The 19,205-nt window shown below is 50.0% G+C and overlaps 6 protein-coding genes across 6 annotated transcripts; 4 read left to right on the plus strand and 2 right to left on the minus strand.

Moving 5' to 3' along the window:
• Nucleotides 1–825: 825 nt before the first annotated feature.
• BO83DRAFT_438228 (uncharacterized protein) lies at nucleotides 826–1,516 on the plus strand (the record flags this gene model as incomplete). Its single annotated transcript, XM_025536078.1, has 1 exon — nucleotides 826–1,516. Exon 1 carries the CDS (start codon nucleotides 890–892, stop codon nucleotides 1,514–1,516), a length of 627 nt encoding a protein of 208 aa, XP_025386850.1. The 5' UTR covers nucleotides 826–889.
• Nucleotides 1,517–1,648: 132 nt separating this feature from the next.
• Nucleotides 1,649–3,090, minus strand: BO83DRAFT_379269 (C2H2 type zinc finger domain protein). Its single transcript, XM_025531464.1, has 3 exons — nucleotides 2,804–3,090; nucleotides 2,294–2,729; nucleotides 1,649–2,242 (listed from the first exon to the last, which is right to left on the minus strand). The coding sequence occupies exons 1-3, from the start codon at nucleotides 2,965–2,967 to the stop codon at nucleotides 1,676–1,678; spliced, it is 1,167 nt and encodes a 388-aa protein (XP_025386851.1). The 5' UTR covers nucleotides 2,968–3,090; the 3' UTR covers nucleotides 1,649–1,675.
• Nucleotides 3,091–3,373: 283 nt separating this feature from the next.
• Nucleotides 3,374–4,327, minus strand: BO83DRAFT_399679 (DUF4448 domain-containing protein; the record flags this gene model as incomplete). Its single annotated transcript, XM_025533337.1, has 2 exons — nucleotides 3,374–4,155; nucleotides 4,204–4,327. 2 exons carry the CDS (start codon nucleotides 4,325–4,327, stop codon nucleotides 3,374–3,376), a joined length of 906 nt encoding a protein of 301 aa, XP_025386852.1.
• A 903-nt stretch (nucleotides 4,328–5,230) lies between these two features.
• Nucleotides 5,231–7,279, plus strand: BO83DRAFT_399680 (aminoacyl-tRNA hydrolase; the record flags this gene model as incomplete). Its single annotated transcript, XM_025533338.1, has 5 exons — nucleotides 5,231–5,554; nucleotides 5,629–6,016; nucleotides 6,088–6,141; nucleotides 6,564–6,851; nucleotides 6,975–7,279. 5 exons carry the CDS (start codon nucleotides 5,231–5,233, stop codon nucleotides 7,277–7,279), a joined length of 1,359 nt encoding a protein of 452 aa, XP_025386853.1.
• Nucleotides 7,280–8,159: 880 nt separating this feature from the next.
• BO83DRAFT_379272 (U4/U6-U5 snRNP complex subunit SNU66) lies at nucleotides 8,160–10,402 on the plus strand. Its single transcript, XM_025531465.1, has one exon. It carries the CDS (start codon nucleotides 8,260–8,262, stop codon nucleotides 10,279–10,281), a length of 2,022 nt encoding a protein of 673 aa, XP_025386854.1. The 5' UTR covers nucleotides 8,160–8,259; the 3' UTR covers nucleotides 10,282–10,402.
• Nucleotides 10,403–11,392: 990 nt separating this feature from the next.
• On the plus strand, nucleotides 11,393–13,127 carry BO83DRAFT_379273 (putative aspartate aminotransferase). The gene is made up of 5 exons (XM_025531466.1): nucleotides 11,393–11,670; nucleotides 11,734–11,812; nucleotides 11,917–12,557; nucleotides 12,606–13,001; nucleotides 13,051–13,127. Exons 1-4 carry the CDS (start codon nucleotides 11,551–11,553, stop codon nucleotides 12,909–12,911), a joined length of 1,146 nt encoding a protein of 381 aa, XP_025386855.1. The 5' UTR covers nucleotides 11,393–11,550; the 3' UTR covers nucleotides 12,912–13,001; nucleotides 13,051–13,127.
• The last annotated feature ends 6,078 nt before the right edge of the window (nucleotides 13,128–19,205 follow it).

Here is a 19,205-nt window from a genome sequence, read left to right on the forward strand (position 1 = left end):
GAAGCCAGATTCTTTACATTGTTGTTAGAGCTTCGCTGGTGGATGTAGAGGGTGTGTAAGGGGAAGGGAGTACTGACCCAGTGCCGGTCCCTACATCGGCTATGGAAATGTCGCTGTTGCTGCTGGCGTCGGGGAATCGGATGGATGGGTGAAGGAGGTATCCGATGCTTTCTTTCCAGATGTAGTGTTGGAGGTTGAGACGTGTGGAGGCGATGACATCGCGGCCGAGACGGTAGGGGTCTGTTGAGCCCATTTTTACTTTGTAGTATATGAGGTTGGTTGGTGGGTAGATAGATAGTAGGGTTGATGAGAAGTGATAGTGTGTGTATGTGTATGGGGTATGGGCTGATGATAATGATGAGATGGACGGATAGGTGGCAGCGGTGGAATGATCTTAAATCACTGGCATTCATACATCTTGACTCCATTCAAATTCAATTCGTGTCGTATAGTTTGTGTATACAGTCCCTAATCCAATCAGAAGGCATACCGCATGCGGGCCTTAATTAGCTCTCCCGCCGTTGAAGGGAGTAAGATACTAGGGCGCACATGAATGGCAGTTAGCGTTGCCGCTGGTGATGCTGACATCCGCGCGAGTCTGAAACAAGTATATCGGCAATCCTGATACTCCTTCAGCATCCTGCATGAGAATACGAGGGTAGTCTAAGTCAATGGCTGATATACCGATATGGCATGACTTGATAATCATTGATGGACTGATCAGCAGTGCCTCAATCACTGTATTTAAAAGTTAGAAGTGGTCCAAGAAAAACACCCATCTACTATCCTACCACAGATATCTCCCATAACCCTATACAATCTACTATCCAAAACATCCAAACCAACCACACATACTCATACCTAATCAACCAACCAACAAGCCCTCACCATGGCAGCAAAATACCCCCTAATCGAAGGCATCGACATCCACAACCCCTCCCCAACCCACGAAGCCAACGCCGCCTTCCTACGATCCTACCCCATCGACCGCGCCGTCTTCCGCCTCTATGCCCGCTCCCCAGGAACCTTCCTCCCCATCATGTCCGTCCTGGACAGCATTCTCTCCGGCGAAAAGCGCACCATTCAACTCCTCGACTACCAGCTCATTGTCCTCCGCATGACCGGACTCATCAACGCCGAGTACCTCTTCGGCATCAACGAGCCCATTTCGCGCCTTAACGGGCTTGGCGACGATAAGATCGAGGCTCTGCGCAAGGGTCTGTCCTCGAAGGAGCTGATTGCTATGGGCATATGGACGGAGCGCCAGCAGTGTATTCTGACGCTGGTGGAGGAGTCGATCCGCACGTATGATAATAACGAGGAGACGATTCTGTGGGCTAAGAGGGTTATGACGGATGATGAGGTCGTGGAGTGTTTTGTTGTACTAGGGTTCTATACCACTATTGCGAGGATGACGAAGGGGGTGAGGGTGCAGAAGGATCCGGTTATTCCGCATTTGGAGACTGCGATTGTGGATACGATTACGAAGAATGAGAAGGATGGGGTGAAGGCGTAGATGTTATGTTCTGTTTGTAGTTGGTTGCTGGGGTAGAGATGGAGGGTGTTTGTTCTTTATGTAGTGATAATGGAGTTGATTTTGTTTACATTGTTACAGTCTTGATCGATCGTATCTGATATGCTTCAACCACTGCAATTATAGATGGTATGTAGTGAGCTAAATATTCCCCAATACATGCATCATCCGAGCCTGCTTCGATATCCACTCATTCTCCCTAAACTCCCCTAACCCATCCACGCTCATCCCCTCCAGGGCTCGATCCCACTCCGCTTGTGTCCCTGCATCCCATAACTCGTGGTTCTCCGGCAGCGGGAACTGCAATTCATCCGCCGTTAGAAGGATGTTGCCCATCGATGCCCCATCCACCATCTGGCTCAGCGCCGTCGAGCCATAGATCGTTGTGCACACCTTATACAGTGCAATGTTGAATCGCTTTACTTCCTCAATACTGACCAGCATGTATTGAGCAATCGCAGGTTCCTGATATTGCTGTAGGATGCGCGGATAATAAAACATGCCCCGGAGACGGCAGCTCCGAATCAGGCACTTGAGCAGCAGCTCAGTATCAGTCCTTAGTCCAGACGGCTTCAAATCTATCCCGAGAGAGCCGTGCGTTTTGTAGATCAGAGAGAAGATGACATGTAATAAGATCGCCTGGTAAATCGGCAATGGCCACGACCCCGAATGGGGTATATGTACTTCATCGGGAACATCCCATCTCTCCTGCAACTGCATTAGCATTCATGACAGATTTACAAATATTTGCACACTGACCTTCTGCTGCAAAATCGCCGAATTCAGCTGCTCATGCAACTCGACAGCCGCACACCGTGCGCTCCTCTCCCCACTCGCCCACAAGCCCAGCACCACCATGGACTGGACCAACATGGGAATTTCATGACGAATGCGAAACGTCCCCCGATGCACAAACGGCCAATGCGGGTGAAACAACTCAAAGAACATTTTGACAAACTGTTCTTCTCTGGACACCGCTGGCCGCGGGCTCACGGACGCTGGTCGGGTTTCGGGCGCCGGGGAGTCCTCCGCCTCGCGGAGAGAGCAGCGAATGCCCCGATGCTGACATTCTGTGCAAACAGGCTTCCCTTCACATCGAGCCTTGATGGCTCGACAGTTGGAGCAGGCGCGTCGAGCTCGGTGGACGGGTTCATTCAACTGATGCTTCACTCGTAGATGTCGCCGCAGTGTGTCACTAACGCACGTTACTAATGACAGAACAACAAGCGCGCAGGAGCCTTGCGCGCTGCAAGCTAACTTTGTGTATACTTTCGTCCGAATTCCTGACCACAGATGGAACAGGGATATGTCCGATCTTGGATATGTTTGGCCTCATGGCGGCGGAGGTGCTCTTTGCGCCGGTATCGGGCATCACAGTTGGGGAAGCGACAGACGAACTCGCCCAGCGAGTCATTCCTGGTCAATTTATCCATGGCAGCGGAGGGATCTCTCACTCCACAAACCAACTATATCAAGGTGGGAGGCGTTGCGACGGGGGGATGCCCCGGACATGGTGAGTGGGAGAATAGTTAGTATAGACTGTGGCTACTGTAGAGAAGCCGTGGGTTATGTAATGGCGGGTGGGATGCTCCGGCACTAAACCCTCTAAAAGTATCATTTTAACTCTTTATCTCCTAGGCTACTGCATTCGTTCTCTTTCCTATTCTGGTTGAAGGATAGCGTGAGATTTTAGTCTTTCTTGCAGACACTAGTCCAATAACAGTCATACCACTGAACGGGCTCGCTTATACAATATCTAAAAGCCTGCCACCAACTGGGCCAAGCGCGCACCAAATCCTGCCTGCCTTAGTCTTGCCGCACTGCTCTTATGCTCTTGAATTACACCTGCCAGCCCTTTGTTTTCGACGAATCACGCTTGAACCCAAAGCTGAGACTTCCCTCTAAAGCTCCCTTTCGACCGGGCTGGGCGACTTCGGTGATGTCCGAGCTCGTCTCCTCCACAGTTCTCTCCGACGTTGACTCGCACCGGTTACGGCCTAGACGCTGACTCTTGGACTTTCTAATGCCATACCCCGGGCCCCCAATGTTCCCCAGATCAATTCGCCTGCTCTCTCGCATCCCAAAGTAGAGACCGGCAACAACGAGTATGACCACGCTGAGACTCACTGGGAGGCCAATATACAGGCCCAACTTGTTAAAGGAAGTCGGCTGAGGAGACAAGTGATGCTGCACTGGCTTGGGATGAAGCATAACGGTTGGACCCCGTCGGGCACTTGCCCGCTTATCTGACACCGAGTCCAGCTCTATGATGTAAAGCGCCAGAGGGTTCTGCTGCTTCCCTTGAAGCCACTCTTGCTGCATATAGATGTGAGTATATCCGTAGCTGTTGTCCGTCTTGTCCGAGGTAAATGTCGAATCCCCTTCCACGGAGTCCGCGTATCTCAGTTCGATGGTGATTGTGGCATTCAGAGGATAAAAGTCCGCGTCCCAGGTGATGTAGTAAGTCCCACCAACCGTCACATTCGCACCATTCTCTGGGAGACAGAATGGTCGGGCAGCGCCATGAGGGTCCCTACAAATGGGGAAATCACCCGGTGTGGGGGAAGATCGTCGGATCGCCATGGTTGTGTTTGGGGGAGGCTCAATTCTCTCCGTCATCGCTAAAAGAGTAAGCCATGTTAGACCATTGCCCTTTTGAGACAAGATACCTTTGGAGTGGACAATAGCCCCATTCTTTCCGGCGACGATGTAGATGGCCTCACCGAATGAGAAACAAGCCATGGCTGCTAGGACTAATAAGCAGGCCCCAGCTTTCTTCCAGGATTGTATCATACTTGACAACGAAGGCGGTTTCTTGATTGAGGATATATTGGTTTGGTACAATATGGATGCAGTAAACTATTGAAGTATTGCATCTAGCGATGAGTTGCATAGAGCTGCGTCTGTCAGTCGCTGCAACACTGCATCTGTCACATTGCTACTAGCAGATGCAGATAAATGGTACCAAGGAAGGTGCCATGATGGCAGGGAGTGCAGCTCATGGAAACAGCGAGCATCTCAGCATGATCGAGCGGCACAGCTGTCATCACAACAGCATGCTGTGCCTGTCATACTCGATAAGCATCCATAATTGCTTTTTCTTCTCGTCTAGTTAAATCTCCTAGATTACCGTTGATACCACCCTATCTCCATATGGAGATTATTTGTTGTGGTTGCACATCGCATTGTTAGTGAAGCTGTCCGGATGCTACACAGCTCCACGGATCCACTGAATTGCCGCGTGTCAACATGTCAACAATGCCATTGTAAAGAGACTCGGGGCATGCAAGACATGCAACCCCTAATTAGTAGACAAGTAGTTGTATAGTATCTGCATCCACAATCTGCGCAGAATCCAGTGCAATCGAATCTGTCAAGCTAAAAGTGTTCCAGAAGGCGGAATCCCCGCTTCCGCGGCGGTTGGATCCTCGGGCGGCCATTTAGAGTTAGGCCACCTGTCGCCGACGCTTACATCTCTCGCCGTTTCACTCGACCTTCAACATCCCCAAGTGCCTGTCTTCCCCAGCTGCCTGCTGTCCCGTACTTTGGCTTTTGAATTCTTCTTCTTTCCAAAGTGCGCCCGTCTCTTCAATAACAGCTCAGGTTGGTTTTCTCTTCCATCCATCCATCCCTTGGATGTGATAAATTCCCTCGACCCCCCTATACTGACCACGCGTCATCAACTGCTTCAGCATCATGCGCTTCACCCCGGTCGTCGCCCTCCTCCCAGCGCTCGCTGTGGCTCAGGAGCAGGTTCCCCTTGCAGACCGTGTCCAGGGCTGGTTCAACAAGGCCAAGTCCTACTTGCCTACTGCCACCCCGGTCGCCCCCGCCGCTGCCGTTGTTGAGAAGGTCGTCGAGAAGACCAAGATCCAGGAGAAGACCGTCTCCGAGTTCAACATGACCAACTGGCAGTCCTACCTGGAGCCCGCTTCGGAGCCCCAGGACTGGTTGGTATACATCACCGGAGGGAACAAGACTTGCTTCGGTCGCTGTGACAAGGCAGACAAAGCGTTCAATGTAAGCAAGCCCTAGAATAGGGGGCGCACCCACTCGATTTGATAACAATAGTCGCTAATAATCCTCCTATTTAGGAATCCGTGCTTCTCTTCTCCGCCGATCCTACCTCCCCTAACCTCGGTAAGCTGGACTGCGAAGAGAACAAGGTCCTTTGCTCTGCTTGGGGTGCCGGTGCTCCTTCGGTCTGGTTCCTCCAGGTGCCTCAGGCCCAGCTTGGTGAGGAGCGCCCCAACACTCCCCTCCACACTGTCTACCTGAATTCGACCACCGTGACCCCGGAGACCATCTACAAGGTTCACTCTGAGAAGGTCTGGGAGAAGGCCCCTGCCTACGACGGTCCTCTTCACCCCACGGACGGCTGGCTCGCTCAGAACAACCTTCTGCTCCCTCTTGGATATGTCATCTACGGCTTCAGTGCCATCCCCAGCTGGCTTTTCATGATCGGCATCAGCTTCTTCAGCCGTACCTTCATGTAAGTTGTCTTGCTCTGATCGCATTATTCCTGTTTGCGATCCGCTACTAATGTGTCACAGGAGCCGTCGCCTTGGAAACGTCGGCGGCGCGCCCGCTCCTCGTCCGAACTAGACGTGCTGTTAAGGGAAGATAGCAGTTCTTTTAGAATGATTGGGATGTGTATATAATGAAGCAGAGCGCCTGTCAAATTGGATTGCGGTGTTTGGGTTGATGCCTCTAACAGTTGTAATACAGTAAGCAGACCAACATTCTAGAACAATTAATTTTCCACAATATTCCATGCATATCAATACGTAACCAACAACTCCCATAGAAATAGTATAGACATAGCTAGCTTCCAGCTAACCTGTTAACAATCAATCATAGTAGAAACGAACCACCCGGCCCGCTAACGTCACCGCCGACCAAGCAACATCCAGCTCCGCTCCGCAAAACCACCACTCAACCCTCAACCAAACCACACCCTCCACACCCAACCCCAATAGAACAATCAATCCCAAAATGTCCGACCTCGACCGCACACCCCCCTCGACAGCCGCCTACGTGGTCGCGACCGCCATCCTCGCCGGCATAACCGGCTACTTCATCGGCCAAGGCAGCAGCCTCGGCCTCTTCAGCAACAAAGAAAAAGAAGGCTGGCCGAACAGCTACAACGTGAAACCGCACCTGGACTCGTCGGACGAAGACTACGAATCCGAAGGAGAAGAAGAAGAGGACAGTGAAGAAGAAGAAGGCGATGGCACCGAGCTCGCCAACTTCGATAGCTCCAATGAAGAAGTGAAATTGGTGCTTGTCGTGAGGACGGATTTGGGTATGACGAAGGGTAAGCATATCCCCCGTCTTCAATATTACAATATTATATACATATCTCTATGTCTCTGGCTATGGATATGGTTATTATGATTGTTTTTTGTGAGCGCATGGTAATGTTTTGATACTGTTGCAGGCAAAATCGCCGCCCAATGCTCGCACGCTACCCTTGCATGTTACAAATACCTGACAGCGTACACGCCGAACAGCGGGATCCTGCGCCGGTGGGAATCGCAGGGTCAGGCGAAGATCGCGCTGCAGGTCAAGTCGGAGGAGGAGATGGAAGAGATGCAGGCTAAGGCGATTAGTTTGGGACTTTGCGCCAGGGTGATTACGGATGCTGGACGGACGCAGATTGCTAGTGGGAGCCGCACGGTGTTGGGAGTTTTGGGTCCCAAGAGTGTGGTGGATTCGGTGACGGGGCATTTGAAGTTGTTGTAAACTTTTTTTTTTAACTCCGTATCTATATCGATCGAAGTTCGGTTTGGGAGGGTGTTATGGGTGTAGCTGTGAAAGAAAAGACCGTGTGGGATTGGGTGGGTGGTGAGATGTGATATCATATGGCGTTTTGGAGAAGGGTCTCGCGATGCGATGTGCTTCATCCTTCGGCTCAGCATTATGGCACATTTTTTCGAGTAGCATGTCGAGCATGCTACATCGTCCATTCTTGATAGACGCTAGCCGACTTATTGATCGGTTCAGACGGTATCCCAAGCACATGAGAGTATGCGCGCAGCTTTACATCTTTACAACTACATACATAAATTATAATGATTGTAATGTTGGCAGGTCATGGTTATTCCCTGACCTCAGTGACCGACGGCCAATTCGGCAAAGGGAGTAGGAATATGACGCCGTCAGCAACCAGGTTCTCCAGCCGAGCTCACCAAGATGGGAGCTCAAGACCAGAGTGAACACCCAGCGCCAACCTTTAATCTGAGATCTGTCGACCGGAAGTGCAAAAACCATCCACAATATGAATGGCTCCTTAAGTCGTCGAACTGTCCAGCGTTCAACCGAAACACAGAGAAATAAACAGCCGAAACTGCTACCCTCCATGAACGGGATCGCTAGACACAGATCCGTGTTTGTTCATGTTCTGAAGAAAAGAAAAGAAAAAGAAGAAGAAGAGAAAAACTCGTCGAAGCCGCCTTTTATCCGCCGCGCCAAGCTCGCGCTAAGAGTTTGTCGCGCTAAACCTTACCGAGATGGGTGCTGATTAGGTAAGTGCTTGTTGGCGCGCGCTCGAGGTTCGGTCGGTCGGTCGGTCAGGTCAGGTTCGCCGCTGGCTGCGGCGGGTTGAATATCTCATATCCGTCACTTCAACTTCACTGCCATCTGTTGAAGACGATACCTCACCACCCACCGACCGACCCACCGTCTGTATCTATCTCCATTCTTCCTCCGCATTTGTCGCCACCATGGCCGACGCAGTTTCCATTGAGCAGAACAACAAAATCCGAGCCGCGCTCGGATTAAAACCACTGCCTGTTCCTGGCGCCGAATATGAAGACGACTCCGACGACTCGTCCGGCTCCGAAGATGAAGACCCCGCCAGTACCCTCGAGTCGCGCGAAGCGATGGCTGGATCCAACTGGAAGAAGATGCAGGATGATGCCGAGGCGAAACGGAAACGGGAAGAGAGAAACGCTGCGATCAAGCGGGCACGAGAGCTGGCGCAGAGAGATGCCAAGTTACAAGGCACCACGCTGGGTGAATCGGGCGATGCGGACCAGGATACCAAGGCGTGGCTGATGCAGGCGAAGAAGCGACAGAAGAAGATCGAGAAGGAACGGGCGCGCAAGCTGGCGGAGGAGCTGGAAGAACGGGAACGTGCGGCGGAATACACTGCTGTCGATCTGGCTGGCATTAAGGTTGGGCATGAGGTGGGCGATTTCGAGGGCGGCGAGGATCATATTCTCACGCTGAAGGATGCGACGATCGATGAGAATGAGGAGGAGGGTGATGAGTTGGAAAATGTTGATTTGAGGGAGAGGGAGAAGGCTACGGAGCGGACAGAGTTGAAGAAGCGGAAGCCAGCGTATGATCCTACGGAAGAGAACTCGAGTATCCTGGCACAATATGATGAGGAAATTGATGGCAAGAAGCGAAAACGCTTTACTCTGGATGCTCAAGGGTCTACGGTGGAGGAGCGGGAGGCAAAGAGACAGGAGGTGTCGGGCAAATTGAACAAGAATATCGTCAGTTTGGATCTGGAGACGGAGACGACGACACCGGCGTCCGATTACATGGATATCAGCGAGATCAAGATTAAAAAGCCTAAGAAGAAGAAGGCGAAGGCTACGAAACAGAGAGCTGTTATTGATGACGACGAACTATTCCCTACGACCGAGTCGACGAGTACGCCGAATGACAACGCCATGGAGGTTGATACTAATAACGGAACACCCGTTCCCGCGCCCGCCCCCAAGAAGTGGGCAAGTGAGGATGTCTCGTTTGTCGATGATGATGATCTACAGGCCTCGCTTACCCGCCAGAGACGTGCTGCGTTCAAGAAGCGACAAAAAGTGCGACCGGAGGATCTTGCTCGACAGCTCAGAGAAGAGGGTTCCCAGACACCGATGGAAACAGGCACGCCCGATGGAAACGAAGAAGAGCCCGGCCTCGTGATCGACGAAACCTCGGAGTTTGTCTCCAACCTACAGAAACCTACCCTTCCAGAGCGCCGCGAGAGACAAACCACGTCGCCCGCCGAGGAGTCACGTGCTAAGAGTGAAGGCCCCAGCATCAAGGCAGAGGACGCGGATGTGGAAATGGGGACCTACAATGATATCGAGGACGAGGAGGATCTCAAGGAACGGATCAAGCGCGAGGAGTCGCAGGCCCAGCAACAGATCAGTACTACAGGTTTGGACGAGGAAGCGACTTTGGATCAAGGTCTCGGTGCTACGTTGAACATGCTCAAACAGCGTGGTCTGGTCAAGGGCTCTGATGCCGCGGACAACAATTCTCTACTGCGCGACCGCCATCGCTTCCTGCAGGAGAAGATGCGCATGGAGACCGACGCGGAGAAACGCGCTCGGCAGCAGCGTGAACGCGACCGCGCGTCGGGCAAGCTGGACCGGATGTCAGCGCGCGAGAGAGAAGAATACGCTCGGTGGGAGAACAAGCAGCGCGATCAGCAGGAGGCGCGACACATGGCAGAGGTGTTCAACCGCGAATACAAACCGGATGTGCAGCTCAAGTACGTGGATGAGCATGGTCGTGCGATGAACCAGAAGGAGGCATTCAAGCACCTCAGTCATCAATTCCACGGCAAGGGCAGTGGTAAGATGAAGACGGAGAAGCGGTTGAAGAAGATCGAAGAAGAGAAGAAGCGCGAGGCGATGAGTGCGCTGGACAGCAGTCAACACACGGGTATGAACAACGCCATGGGAGCGACAGCGCGCAAGAACCGCCAGGCCGGTGTGCGACTTGGCTGAGAGTGGTGTTGCTTCTCTCGGACTGTTGTAGTAGATTATGACCTTCACCGAACGACCTCTATTCAGGAGGCACATTTATGATCCCCAGCAGATACTTTTTTAGGCTATGCGATGTTTGTACAGATTATACCAATAGAACGTCACATATTATTCTATCTATATCCAATAGATCGACCTGTTTTTGAGTGAAGATAAAGCAAGCAAGCCAGCAGCACGCGGTTTTGTCCGATGATGGATAGATAGAGAGGTAAGATGGACTCGGCCCTCCGAAGACACTGCAGGACGTCCTCAATACTCCGTCGATGGTGTAGCAGAGCTATTGAATTGGGATAGGCTTGGCGTGTGGGGGAATTTAACCGAGGCCGAGTGATATTGTCCGAGGCGGTGGAGTGCAAGCAACCATGGTTGTGTGGGTAGCTATTCAGGATTTTGTGGTAAAGCTACCAAACTGGTGGAAAGTGAGATATGTAGTCAGCAGAAGGGAATGGAGTCAATGCTGTAGATTTATATGATTGATGGTGTGATGCTGGTGGTTAAAGGTAAGTGGTACAAGGAGGAGAATTGTCTCCGATTGAACAGATAGTAATTACCCCAACTCTTCGTGAGGGGAAGACCAACCTCAGCCCATCCATGATTTTCCCTCGATACTAAAACAGTTCACCGGGGCGAGCGGGACGGGCTCATCATTTGTGGTGCGATCTGTCAAGGAGGGAGTCCACGCTCTCCGTGATGATGACATTGACAACTCATTCAGTGGTGTTCATTGTTGTGTCGGATAGGAATCAATCAGTTAGTAGAGATAGACAATCGCATTCACATGTCATTGATAACATAGATATACTACATTCATGCTACTCCGTACATCCGAAGGATATGTGCAGCGTGCTTGCTTTCTGCAGCTGCCAGGTCAATACGGTTCCATGCAAACCAGCCAAACAAGCAACCAAGTCAGTCAGCTGCTGGCGATGCGGAGGACGTGGCCAATCCGAGGCCTCCCGCGTCTCTCCCCGGAAACTCCCTACTGTGCTAACCAGACTAGTCCCAAGTCAGTTTCCAGTGACTCAAAAAATAAAATAACTATCGCCGACCTCGTCTCTCGCCCGCTTGTCTCCTCCCCCGATTCCAGCCTTCCATTCAAGTACTGCTTGCCAGCACCTTGGACCCCCCGTCCTTTCTTTCCTGATCATCTCCTCCCTGGTCTCTTGGAGTGCTTGCTCATTTCCTCCTTTTCTTTCCTCTCTTCTCTTATTCAATCCTCCTCCATTCACCATGTTGTCCACCCTCAGAATCGCCAGCCGTAAGGCTGCTACCCGTGACGCTAGTGTGCGCACCGTTATTGTCGGCGCCAGACACGCCTCCGCCTGGTCCAACGTGCCTCAGGGTCCTCCCGTAAGATCTCCAACACATCCCAATTGCTGTTGTGATGCCATTGCTGATCCATTGGCTCTGTAGGATGCTATCCTGGGTATCACCGAGGCCTACAAGGCCGACACCTTCCAGGAGAAGATCAACCTGGGTGTCGGTGCTTACCGTAAGCATCACCCTGTTTAACTATTCAACCATACCATCTCCCGATCCCGCCAAACAACCAACTTCCAACGTTCAGTAGTCTGACAATTCATTGCGATCAAACAGGTGATGACAAGGGCAAGCCCTACGTCCTGCCTTCCGTCCGTGCTGCGGAGGACAAGGTTGTCGCCTCTGGCTACGACAAGGAATACGCTGGTATCACCGGTATCCCTGCCTTCACCAAGGCTGCTGCTGAGCTGGCCTACGGTTCCGACTCCGCCGTCCTCAAGGAGGACCGTCTCGTCATCACCCAGACCATCTCCGGTACCGGTGCTCTGAGAATCGGTGGTGCTTTCCTGCAGCGCTTCTACCCTCACGCGAAGAAGGTCTACCTTCCCACCCCCAGCTGGGCCAACCACGCCGCTGTCTTCAAGGACTCCGGTCTGGAGGTCGGACAGTACCGCTACTACAACAAGGACACCATTGGCCTCGACTTCGAGGGCCTGCTGGCCGACATCAAGGCTGCTCCCGAGAACAGCATCATCCTCCTCCACGCCTGCGCCCACAACCCCACCGGTGTCGACCCCACCCAGGACCAATGGCGCCAGATCAGCGATGTCATGAAGCAGAAGGGTCACTTTGCCTTCTTCGACATGGCCTACCAGGGCTTTGCCAGCGGTAACGCTGACCAGGATGCCTTTGCTCCCCGTCACTTCGTGAAGGAGGGCCACAACATTGCTCTCTGCCAGAGTTTCGCTAAGAACATGGTAAGACAGACGCTTGATTGGTATGTGGTTAATACTAAGCGGATATAGGGTCTGTACGGCGAGCGTGTCGGTGCCTTCTCTCTCGTCTGCGAGTCCGCCGAGGAGAAGAAGCGTGTGGATTCTCAGATCAAGATCCTCATCCGTCCCTTCTACTCCAACCCTCCCATCCACGGTGCCCGCATCGCCTCAACCATCATGAACGACGCCAAGCTCAACGAGCAGTGGCTGGGTGAGGTCAAGGGCATGGCCGACCGCATCATTGAGATGCGCGCTCTCCTCCGCAAGAACCTGGAGGAGCTTGGCAGCAAGCACGACTGGTCCCACATCACCAGCCAGGTAGGATTTGAACCATAAGTGATGCAAGCGATTACTGACATGCGACAGATCGGCATGTTCGCCTACACTGGTCTCAAGCCCGAGCAGATGGACGCTCTGGCCAAGGAGGTAAGCAGCCTTCAATCCGTGTATCTCTTCTTCACACTAACTCGACTAGCACTCCGTCTACGCCACCAAGGACGGCCGTATCTCCGTGGCCGGTATCACCAGCGGCAACGTCAAGCGTCTCGCCGAATCCATCTACAAGATCACCGGTTAAATGAGCAACCAGGGAGGGGACCATTTGCTCATAAAAAATGTAGATCAGGGATTGGCGTCCCGTTGTACTGATATCCATGTGTGACATTAGCATATCTAAGTATCTAAGCAAGTTTCAACGATTTGGATGACATTATTGCTGTCCAGCATTGACTCGTAATCATTGCAATTGACTTTCACCCAACGATTCTAAGTACTTTAGGCCTAGACCATCCACATCCATCACATCCGGACCCTCCGAAACCACAGGTCACATAGTACCGAGCAGGCAGGCAAACCCACATAGATACATACTTTCCCGCACAGGATCTGTCGCCACACCAACGCAACGCACCGCACGAGTCGGGCAAGACATGTAGCGGTGTAGATAGTAGATAGCCCAGATCAGATCTGGCTGTGCTTCCCAGCCACCACGAGTGAAGCAAGCAGGAAAGGAACTTAGCTATGGTATGAGTTGGCCTTCTTTTCATGCGAGCTATGAAGAAGAAAGAAACTGAAAGGAAATGATTCGATTCGATCTATCAGGAGTACGATGCCTAATTGGTAATAGAGGCATGAAATGCCGCACTGCTACATATTTACATTACAGTAGTTTTGAACCCTTTTTTTATTTCATGAGGCAGGGAGGGGATTGGATTGGATTGTGCCTTGTAACAACTAGCTACTAGTTAGTTAGTTAGAATTAAGTGAGTAAGCAAATAGCCCCTGAGTCATATCATATCACATCAAATAGTTAACTAACCAAGGCACCTTCCTTCGGGCACAGTCATCCGAGATCAGTAGACTAAGTATGGGTAGATTGCCTGGTTTTCTGCAATCTTTTGGATCTGGAGATCTCTCTCTTTCTCGTATGATTCATCAGTGTTGCCTTGTTAATAATTATAGTAACCCCTAATTATCTATACCGTATCTTTCATTCTTTTCCTCATAAAGGTACACCATACGTATGCATGTACCTTGGGTCTGGGTGATTGAGGTGAAGTGGGCCCGGGTTACCGGTCTTTATACTATATCGATCGTTAGTTTCCTCTTCTCTCTCCACTCCGAGTTAACTTAACTCCCGGGGGTGTGGGATGATGATGATTGCTAGGGTAACTGTTCTTTTTGTTCTAGCTTATTTTGTTTGATTGGTATTATTGTTCTGGTTGATGAATATTTTGGATAAAACCCTGGTTGTTTGACTGACTGACTGACTGACTGACTGACTGGTTACAAATAACTTCACTATTCATTCCATTGCGACTGCGTTATGTATATTAGTTACTCCTATGTAAGAAAATGGTTGGATCTGTGTATGTAGAAGTAATACCAGCTTAGCGCGGCTGTATCGCTTATTGCTTCACAATTGATGACTCTACTTGGGTTTTCTTTTCTACAGTAGCACCTCCGTAAGTAATTGTTTGCTTCATTGCTTGTTTGTGGCGGTGATGGGTAAGGAATGACCGAAACTAACTAGCCTAATAATAATAATTTACCCTAGTAGTTGTTAGTACTCCGTACGTATTTAAGTATGAATGAATGCCCTGCCAGGCTGAGTGCACTGCTCAGCCTCATTTTTCGTGCCCTTCTTTACTTAGGTAGGTAGAGGTGTGGCTATGCAAGACATTGCAGATTTATTCTTCTAATTATTTATCTACTGTCTGCTTTTTTTGAGTTGCTAACTAATTAACTAGCTAACTAAATAACTTATTATGGGGTAAATTGCACTGCACTGCACTGCAGTTTAGCTCTTCTTCAATACTACTACCACTGCAGTACCCCGGCTATGCTATTTATCTATTTATTTATAGAACATTTATTCAGGCTACTCCAGTTCGCTGGTTGTTCGCTAATAGTAACTGTTCCCATCCCACGGCAACCCCCCTAAAATAGAATCATAATAGTAAGGATCACCAATGTTCCTCGGCTATCCCGGTAAGAGTCATCCGGATCAACGAACGCATATAGAGCGGTTTGAATTATGGAGTAGGGGAGGGAGGTTTGGATGGCAGGATTCTATTTTCATGGTATGTATGAGGGGGTGTGATGATGATGATGAGACAGGGGTAAAGCAAACCAGGAGGGTCCTGGCACGTTTCAGCTGGATCACTAGTAGTCTACTTTCAACTATGTATGGTTGGTTAATTGGCTGACTCGAGAGAGCTTGGGCATTGGAGGGGGGTGTTTCACTGCAAATGACAACAGAAGAAAGAAGTCGAGGGAGATAGTTAGTTAGGAGCTTTGCTTACTGACTACTTTAGTATGTAACTTGGGTAGAGATAAGTTAACTAAACTTTGTATCTTAGGGGAAAGGGGTAAGATAGGTAGATTACAATAGCTAGTTAGTTGGATAACTAACTACGTACTAATTAGTTTCGAGGGTGGGTGTGGATATAGTAGGTGTGGATGTGTGGGGAATGAATCGAGTTCGAGTCTTGTCTTGTCGTTGTTTTTTGATCCCTTTTTATTTCCTTCACTTTATTCATATTAATTCTGGACTTTATTGCCTAGAATCGAATGTGATTTATTATTGTGAGGGGCTCCGCCTACTTGATACATAGTTAACTAGCTAATTAGTTAGCACAGTTATTCTTAGTACTGGTAAGCACAGCAATCTGGAAACTAACTAACTACTACTAGGTAGGTGTAGTATGTGATGCTGTGTCGATGATGTGCTGGCAATGGCTGGCTTCATTGTCAGTCCTGTATTATATGTATTGTAAGTTATTATGGTGGTAGTGTGGTGAAATACACATACCGTATTCATTGTTGTCCGTCTGCTTTCCTTCCCCTCGCATGAAATCAGGCCCACCAATGATCAATTTCCCAGCCAGCCATCATCCCTCCAGCATTTCCCGTTCGGGCGGGAACTTTCACAATGATCTGAATTTACACAGTCAAGCCCACCGTGTATGCCTATTCCAGTAGGCTGGGAGGGATGGAAAGGGAAAATGAAGCTCGGTTACTTACTTAGTCATGTTTGGGGGTTGCATTCCTGATGATGGGGTTGGATGCATCCTGCTGAGTGACGGTGTCATTCTACCTTCTTTGGGTTGTTATACCTATATTACTCTAGACATACTAGCCGGCTAACTAACTACTAGATTATATCATGGATAAATATCTGGATCATGAGGGGATAGCAGTTTACTGTTGCTTGAAGGTATCAATTATCCTATTACGTCACCGACAGCCAGAACACAAAACAGGTGTAAGAATAAGTCAGAGAGGGAATTAGGAATGATGAGGGCAAGCCACAGCAGCTGCATGCTACTACTGCTGCTGCTTCTCTGGCTAGTGTGTCTGCTACGCCTCGTAGTAACTCCGACAGAGTAATGCAGGGCCCATTCCCTATGATGGTCTAAGCGGCAGTGGCAAATGCTGGACACCTACTGACTGTCACAAGAGTATACTTACTTACAAAGTACTTGGTTCAATGGAGGTGATAGTACTACTCCATTCTGGTTAGTAGTCAGTAGTGCTTCCTGCCTTACTGCAAAGTCATCCTATTGTATCGATTTTTCTATGACTCGACATCGAGGCGACCTTCAGTTTCCACTTCCACATCCACTACTCGCCGGGGCTCAAAACACGTGGAAACGCCTCGCCAATCATCAACACGAGTTCAGGCTGCCCGGTTGCCCAGCGTGCGCAGGCGTATGTATACTAGTAGGAAATACTCGAATACACATCCACCTTACCTAACATGCATGACACTGAATGCCCAAGTCATGCTGATGCAGTCGTTTGTCTACAGGGTGTTAGTTGCGCCCGTCTTGAGCTGCTGGCGCGGTAGATACTAGTTACTTTCCATTTCCTGTCGATTGATGTATGTGACTTGACTCTTCCCTGATCGCTCGACGTCTGAACTCTGAAGGTCCTGTGCGCATTCTTTCCCCACCTTTTCAATGTACCGGAACCTGGGTCAGGATGAGCCTTGCTTAACTGGACTATCGCCTGTCTGTCGATACACGAATCCCAGGACGAGAAACGGTGACGGAAATAACACCCGATCGGGGAGGGTGCAAGATAGCCTCGAGAGAAAGCAATGAAGCGATTGATGGGCGAACACCGGGTTGATCAAAGACCATAGTGGATGCCTCGTATGCATTATGTTCAGACACTAGAGTCGAAGAAGAAGCTCTTGAAGAAAGAGAGCTGACCGTTCACCCCTTCATTACTGAACTGGAATGATCACAGGGCGGTCCATCCTTTTCTGGGAAGCCGGGGACCAATTATTCCCTCTAAATGAAACCTTTTTCTTTCCTTTTTCTCGTTTCCATTCTCCCCTGCCCTGATCCCACCCCCCTCTTCCATGTACTGACTAACGGACGGACATCGTACTTAATCTTCATCAGCAGGAGAGATCTTCCTAGCCAATAGATCCCCTCCCCAGTGGGAGGATCATCTGGTTGGTTTGTTTCGGTTAGAACCTCGGCCGGACTGTAACCTGGAGTTGGGATTCGATGTCCATCATCATCATCATCCATCCATCATACTCCGTTATTGATTTTCAATCTCCGCGATCTCTCCATGTCCTGCGACCTTATAATTAATTCCGGCGCTTGAATTTCTCCTTCCATTCGGCACCTTTAGTAGAGCAATAGTTCAATCGGGGTAACGATAAATAAAACAAAATAAAATAAAAGGAGCAGTCCGATTGTGACCACTTCTACCTCCCCGTGACCTACCAGCTTATCCAACCCCGACTAGGAAACTCGTGTGGTTTCTGGGCTGTCTGAGATTGGACCATCACCTCCCAATTTGTGCTGCCCGTACCTCTGTATTAAGTTTGGCCTGCACGAGAGTAAGTGCCCTGTCCATGCAGGTTTACCATCTTGCATTCTTTTCTTTTTTCCTTCCTTTTGTGTTATCTTTGTTTTTGACTTTTTTTTTCTCCCCTTCTCCTGGCGGTGCGGGATGTCGCGCGGGTTTACCAACCGGTAATCTGGGAACCACCCTTCCTCCTCTTTCTTCTTTCCCTACGGGAATTCCCCCTTCCCCTTCCGATCATCCGCCGGAAATAAGAAAGGGTCGAGGCTGGTCGGCGGGTGATCTGCCGTCAAGCTGAACCAGTGGCTCAGCTTTTCAGTTTCATTACTGGATCAAGCAGCGATCCGGTGACAACGCCGGTACCTGGTATTGTCTGAATCATGGGATGCGAGAAACCGTTCGGATGACTGGTAAAGTGTAATCCAAGCAAGGCACACACTCTCTTTTCCTTTGTGATATCTGATCTCATAGCATCTCTTCCATTTAGTTAGTAGATCAGTAGACTGACACTCTTTTCCAGTTCTAAACTCTGGTATTGGTCATCTGCCCGACCATACATCTCTTGCTCTATCTTTTGATTGATTCATTCAATTCTTCTAAAATTCCAGTACCACCTTACTGTCCATTCACTGCTGAACGTGTATTAAACCTGCTTAGGAATCTGCTTCCCTTTCAGTCAGCAGCCAGCCAACAAGGTATTGTTAAATTAATTAGATTACCGGCCGCGACTCTTCAGAAAATAGTGCGACTCGAATTTTAACTTTGGGACACTTTCTGACTGACGTCCTTTCTCGTCTTTGATTTCATCTATATCCGGTGCCGAATCATATTGTCTAAAAACAAGGATCAAAATAATTATCCATGGATTCTTGAGCTGTTGGCTGCTGCTGTTGCTGCTGCAGCAACCACCCCCATGATGAGGCTCACCCTCCAGTGTTATCTGGCTAGTGAGTTAGCCAGGAGAAAACGACCCGATCAAGGCAGGCAGCAGGAGACGATAGGAGTGGTTCCAGATGGATCAATGGCCGATGTGACCCATTCTTGTCATCAGTGGGTGGTGGGGACACTGGGTGGCAGAGGCATGGCCATGGCGTAAGAAAGTAGCTAGACTCCCAGCTAACTCACTCACTAACTGACTAGTGAGCTACAGTAAAGGGTGGTCGAACAAGTAGTTCCCGTTTTGTACCACCACCACCACCACCACCTAGAATGGAGTCAGTCCGTCGTACAACCTGAACAGAAGAATTACGACACACACACACCTCCGGGTAAAAATTACCGGGCCCGTAATCGGACCCAAAC

The sequence above is a fragment of the Aspergillus eucalypticola genome (genome assembly GCF_003184535.1).
Source record: "Aspergillus eucalypticola CBS 122712 chromosome Unknown BO83scaffold_16, whole genome shotgun sequence".
Taxonomy (NCBI): Eukaryota; Fungi; Ascomycota; class Eurotiomycetes; order Eurotiales; family Aspergillaceae; genus Aspergillus; species Aspergillus eucalypticola.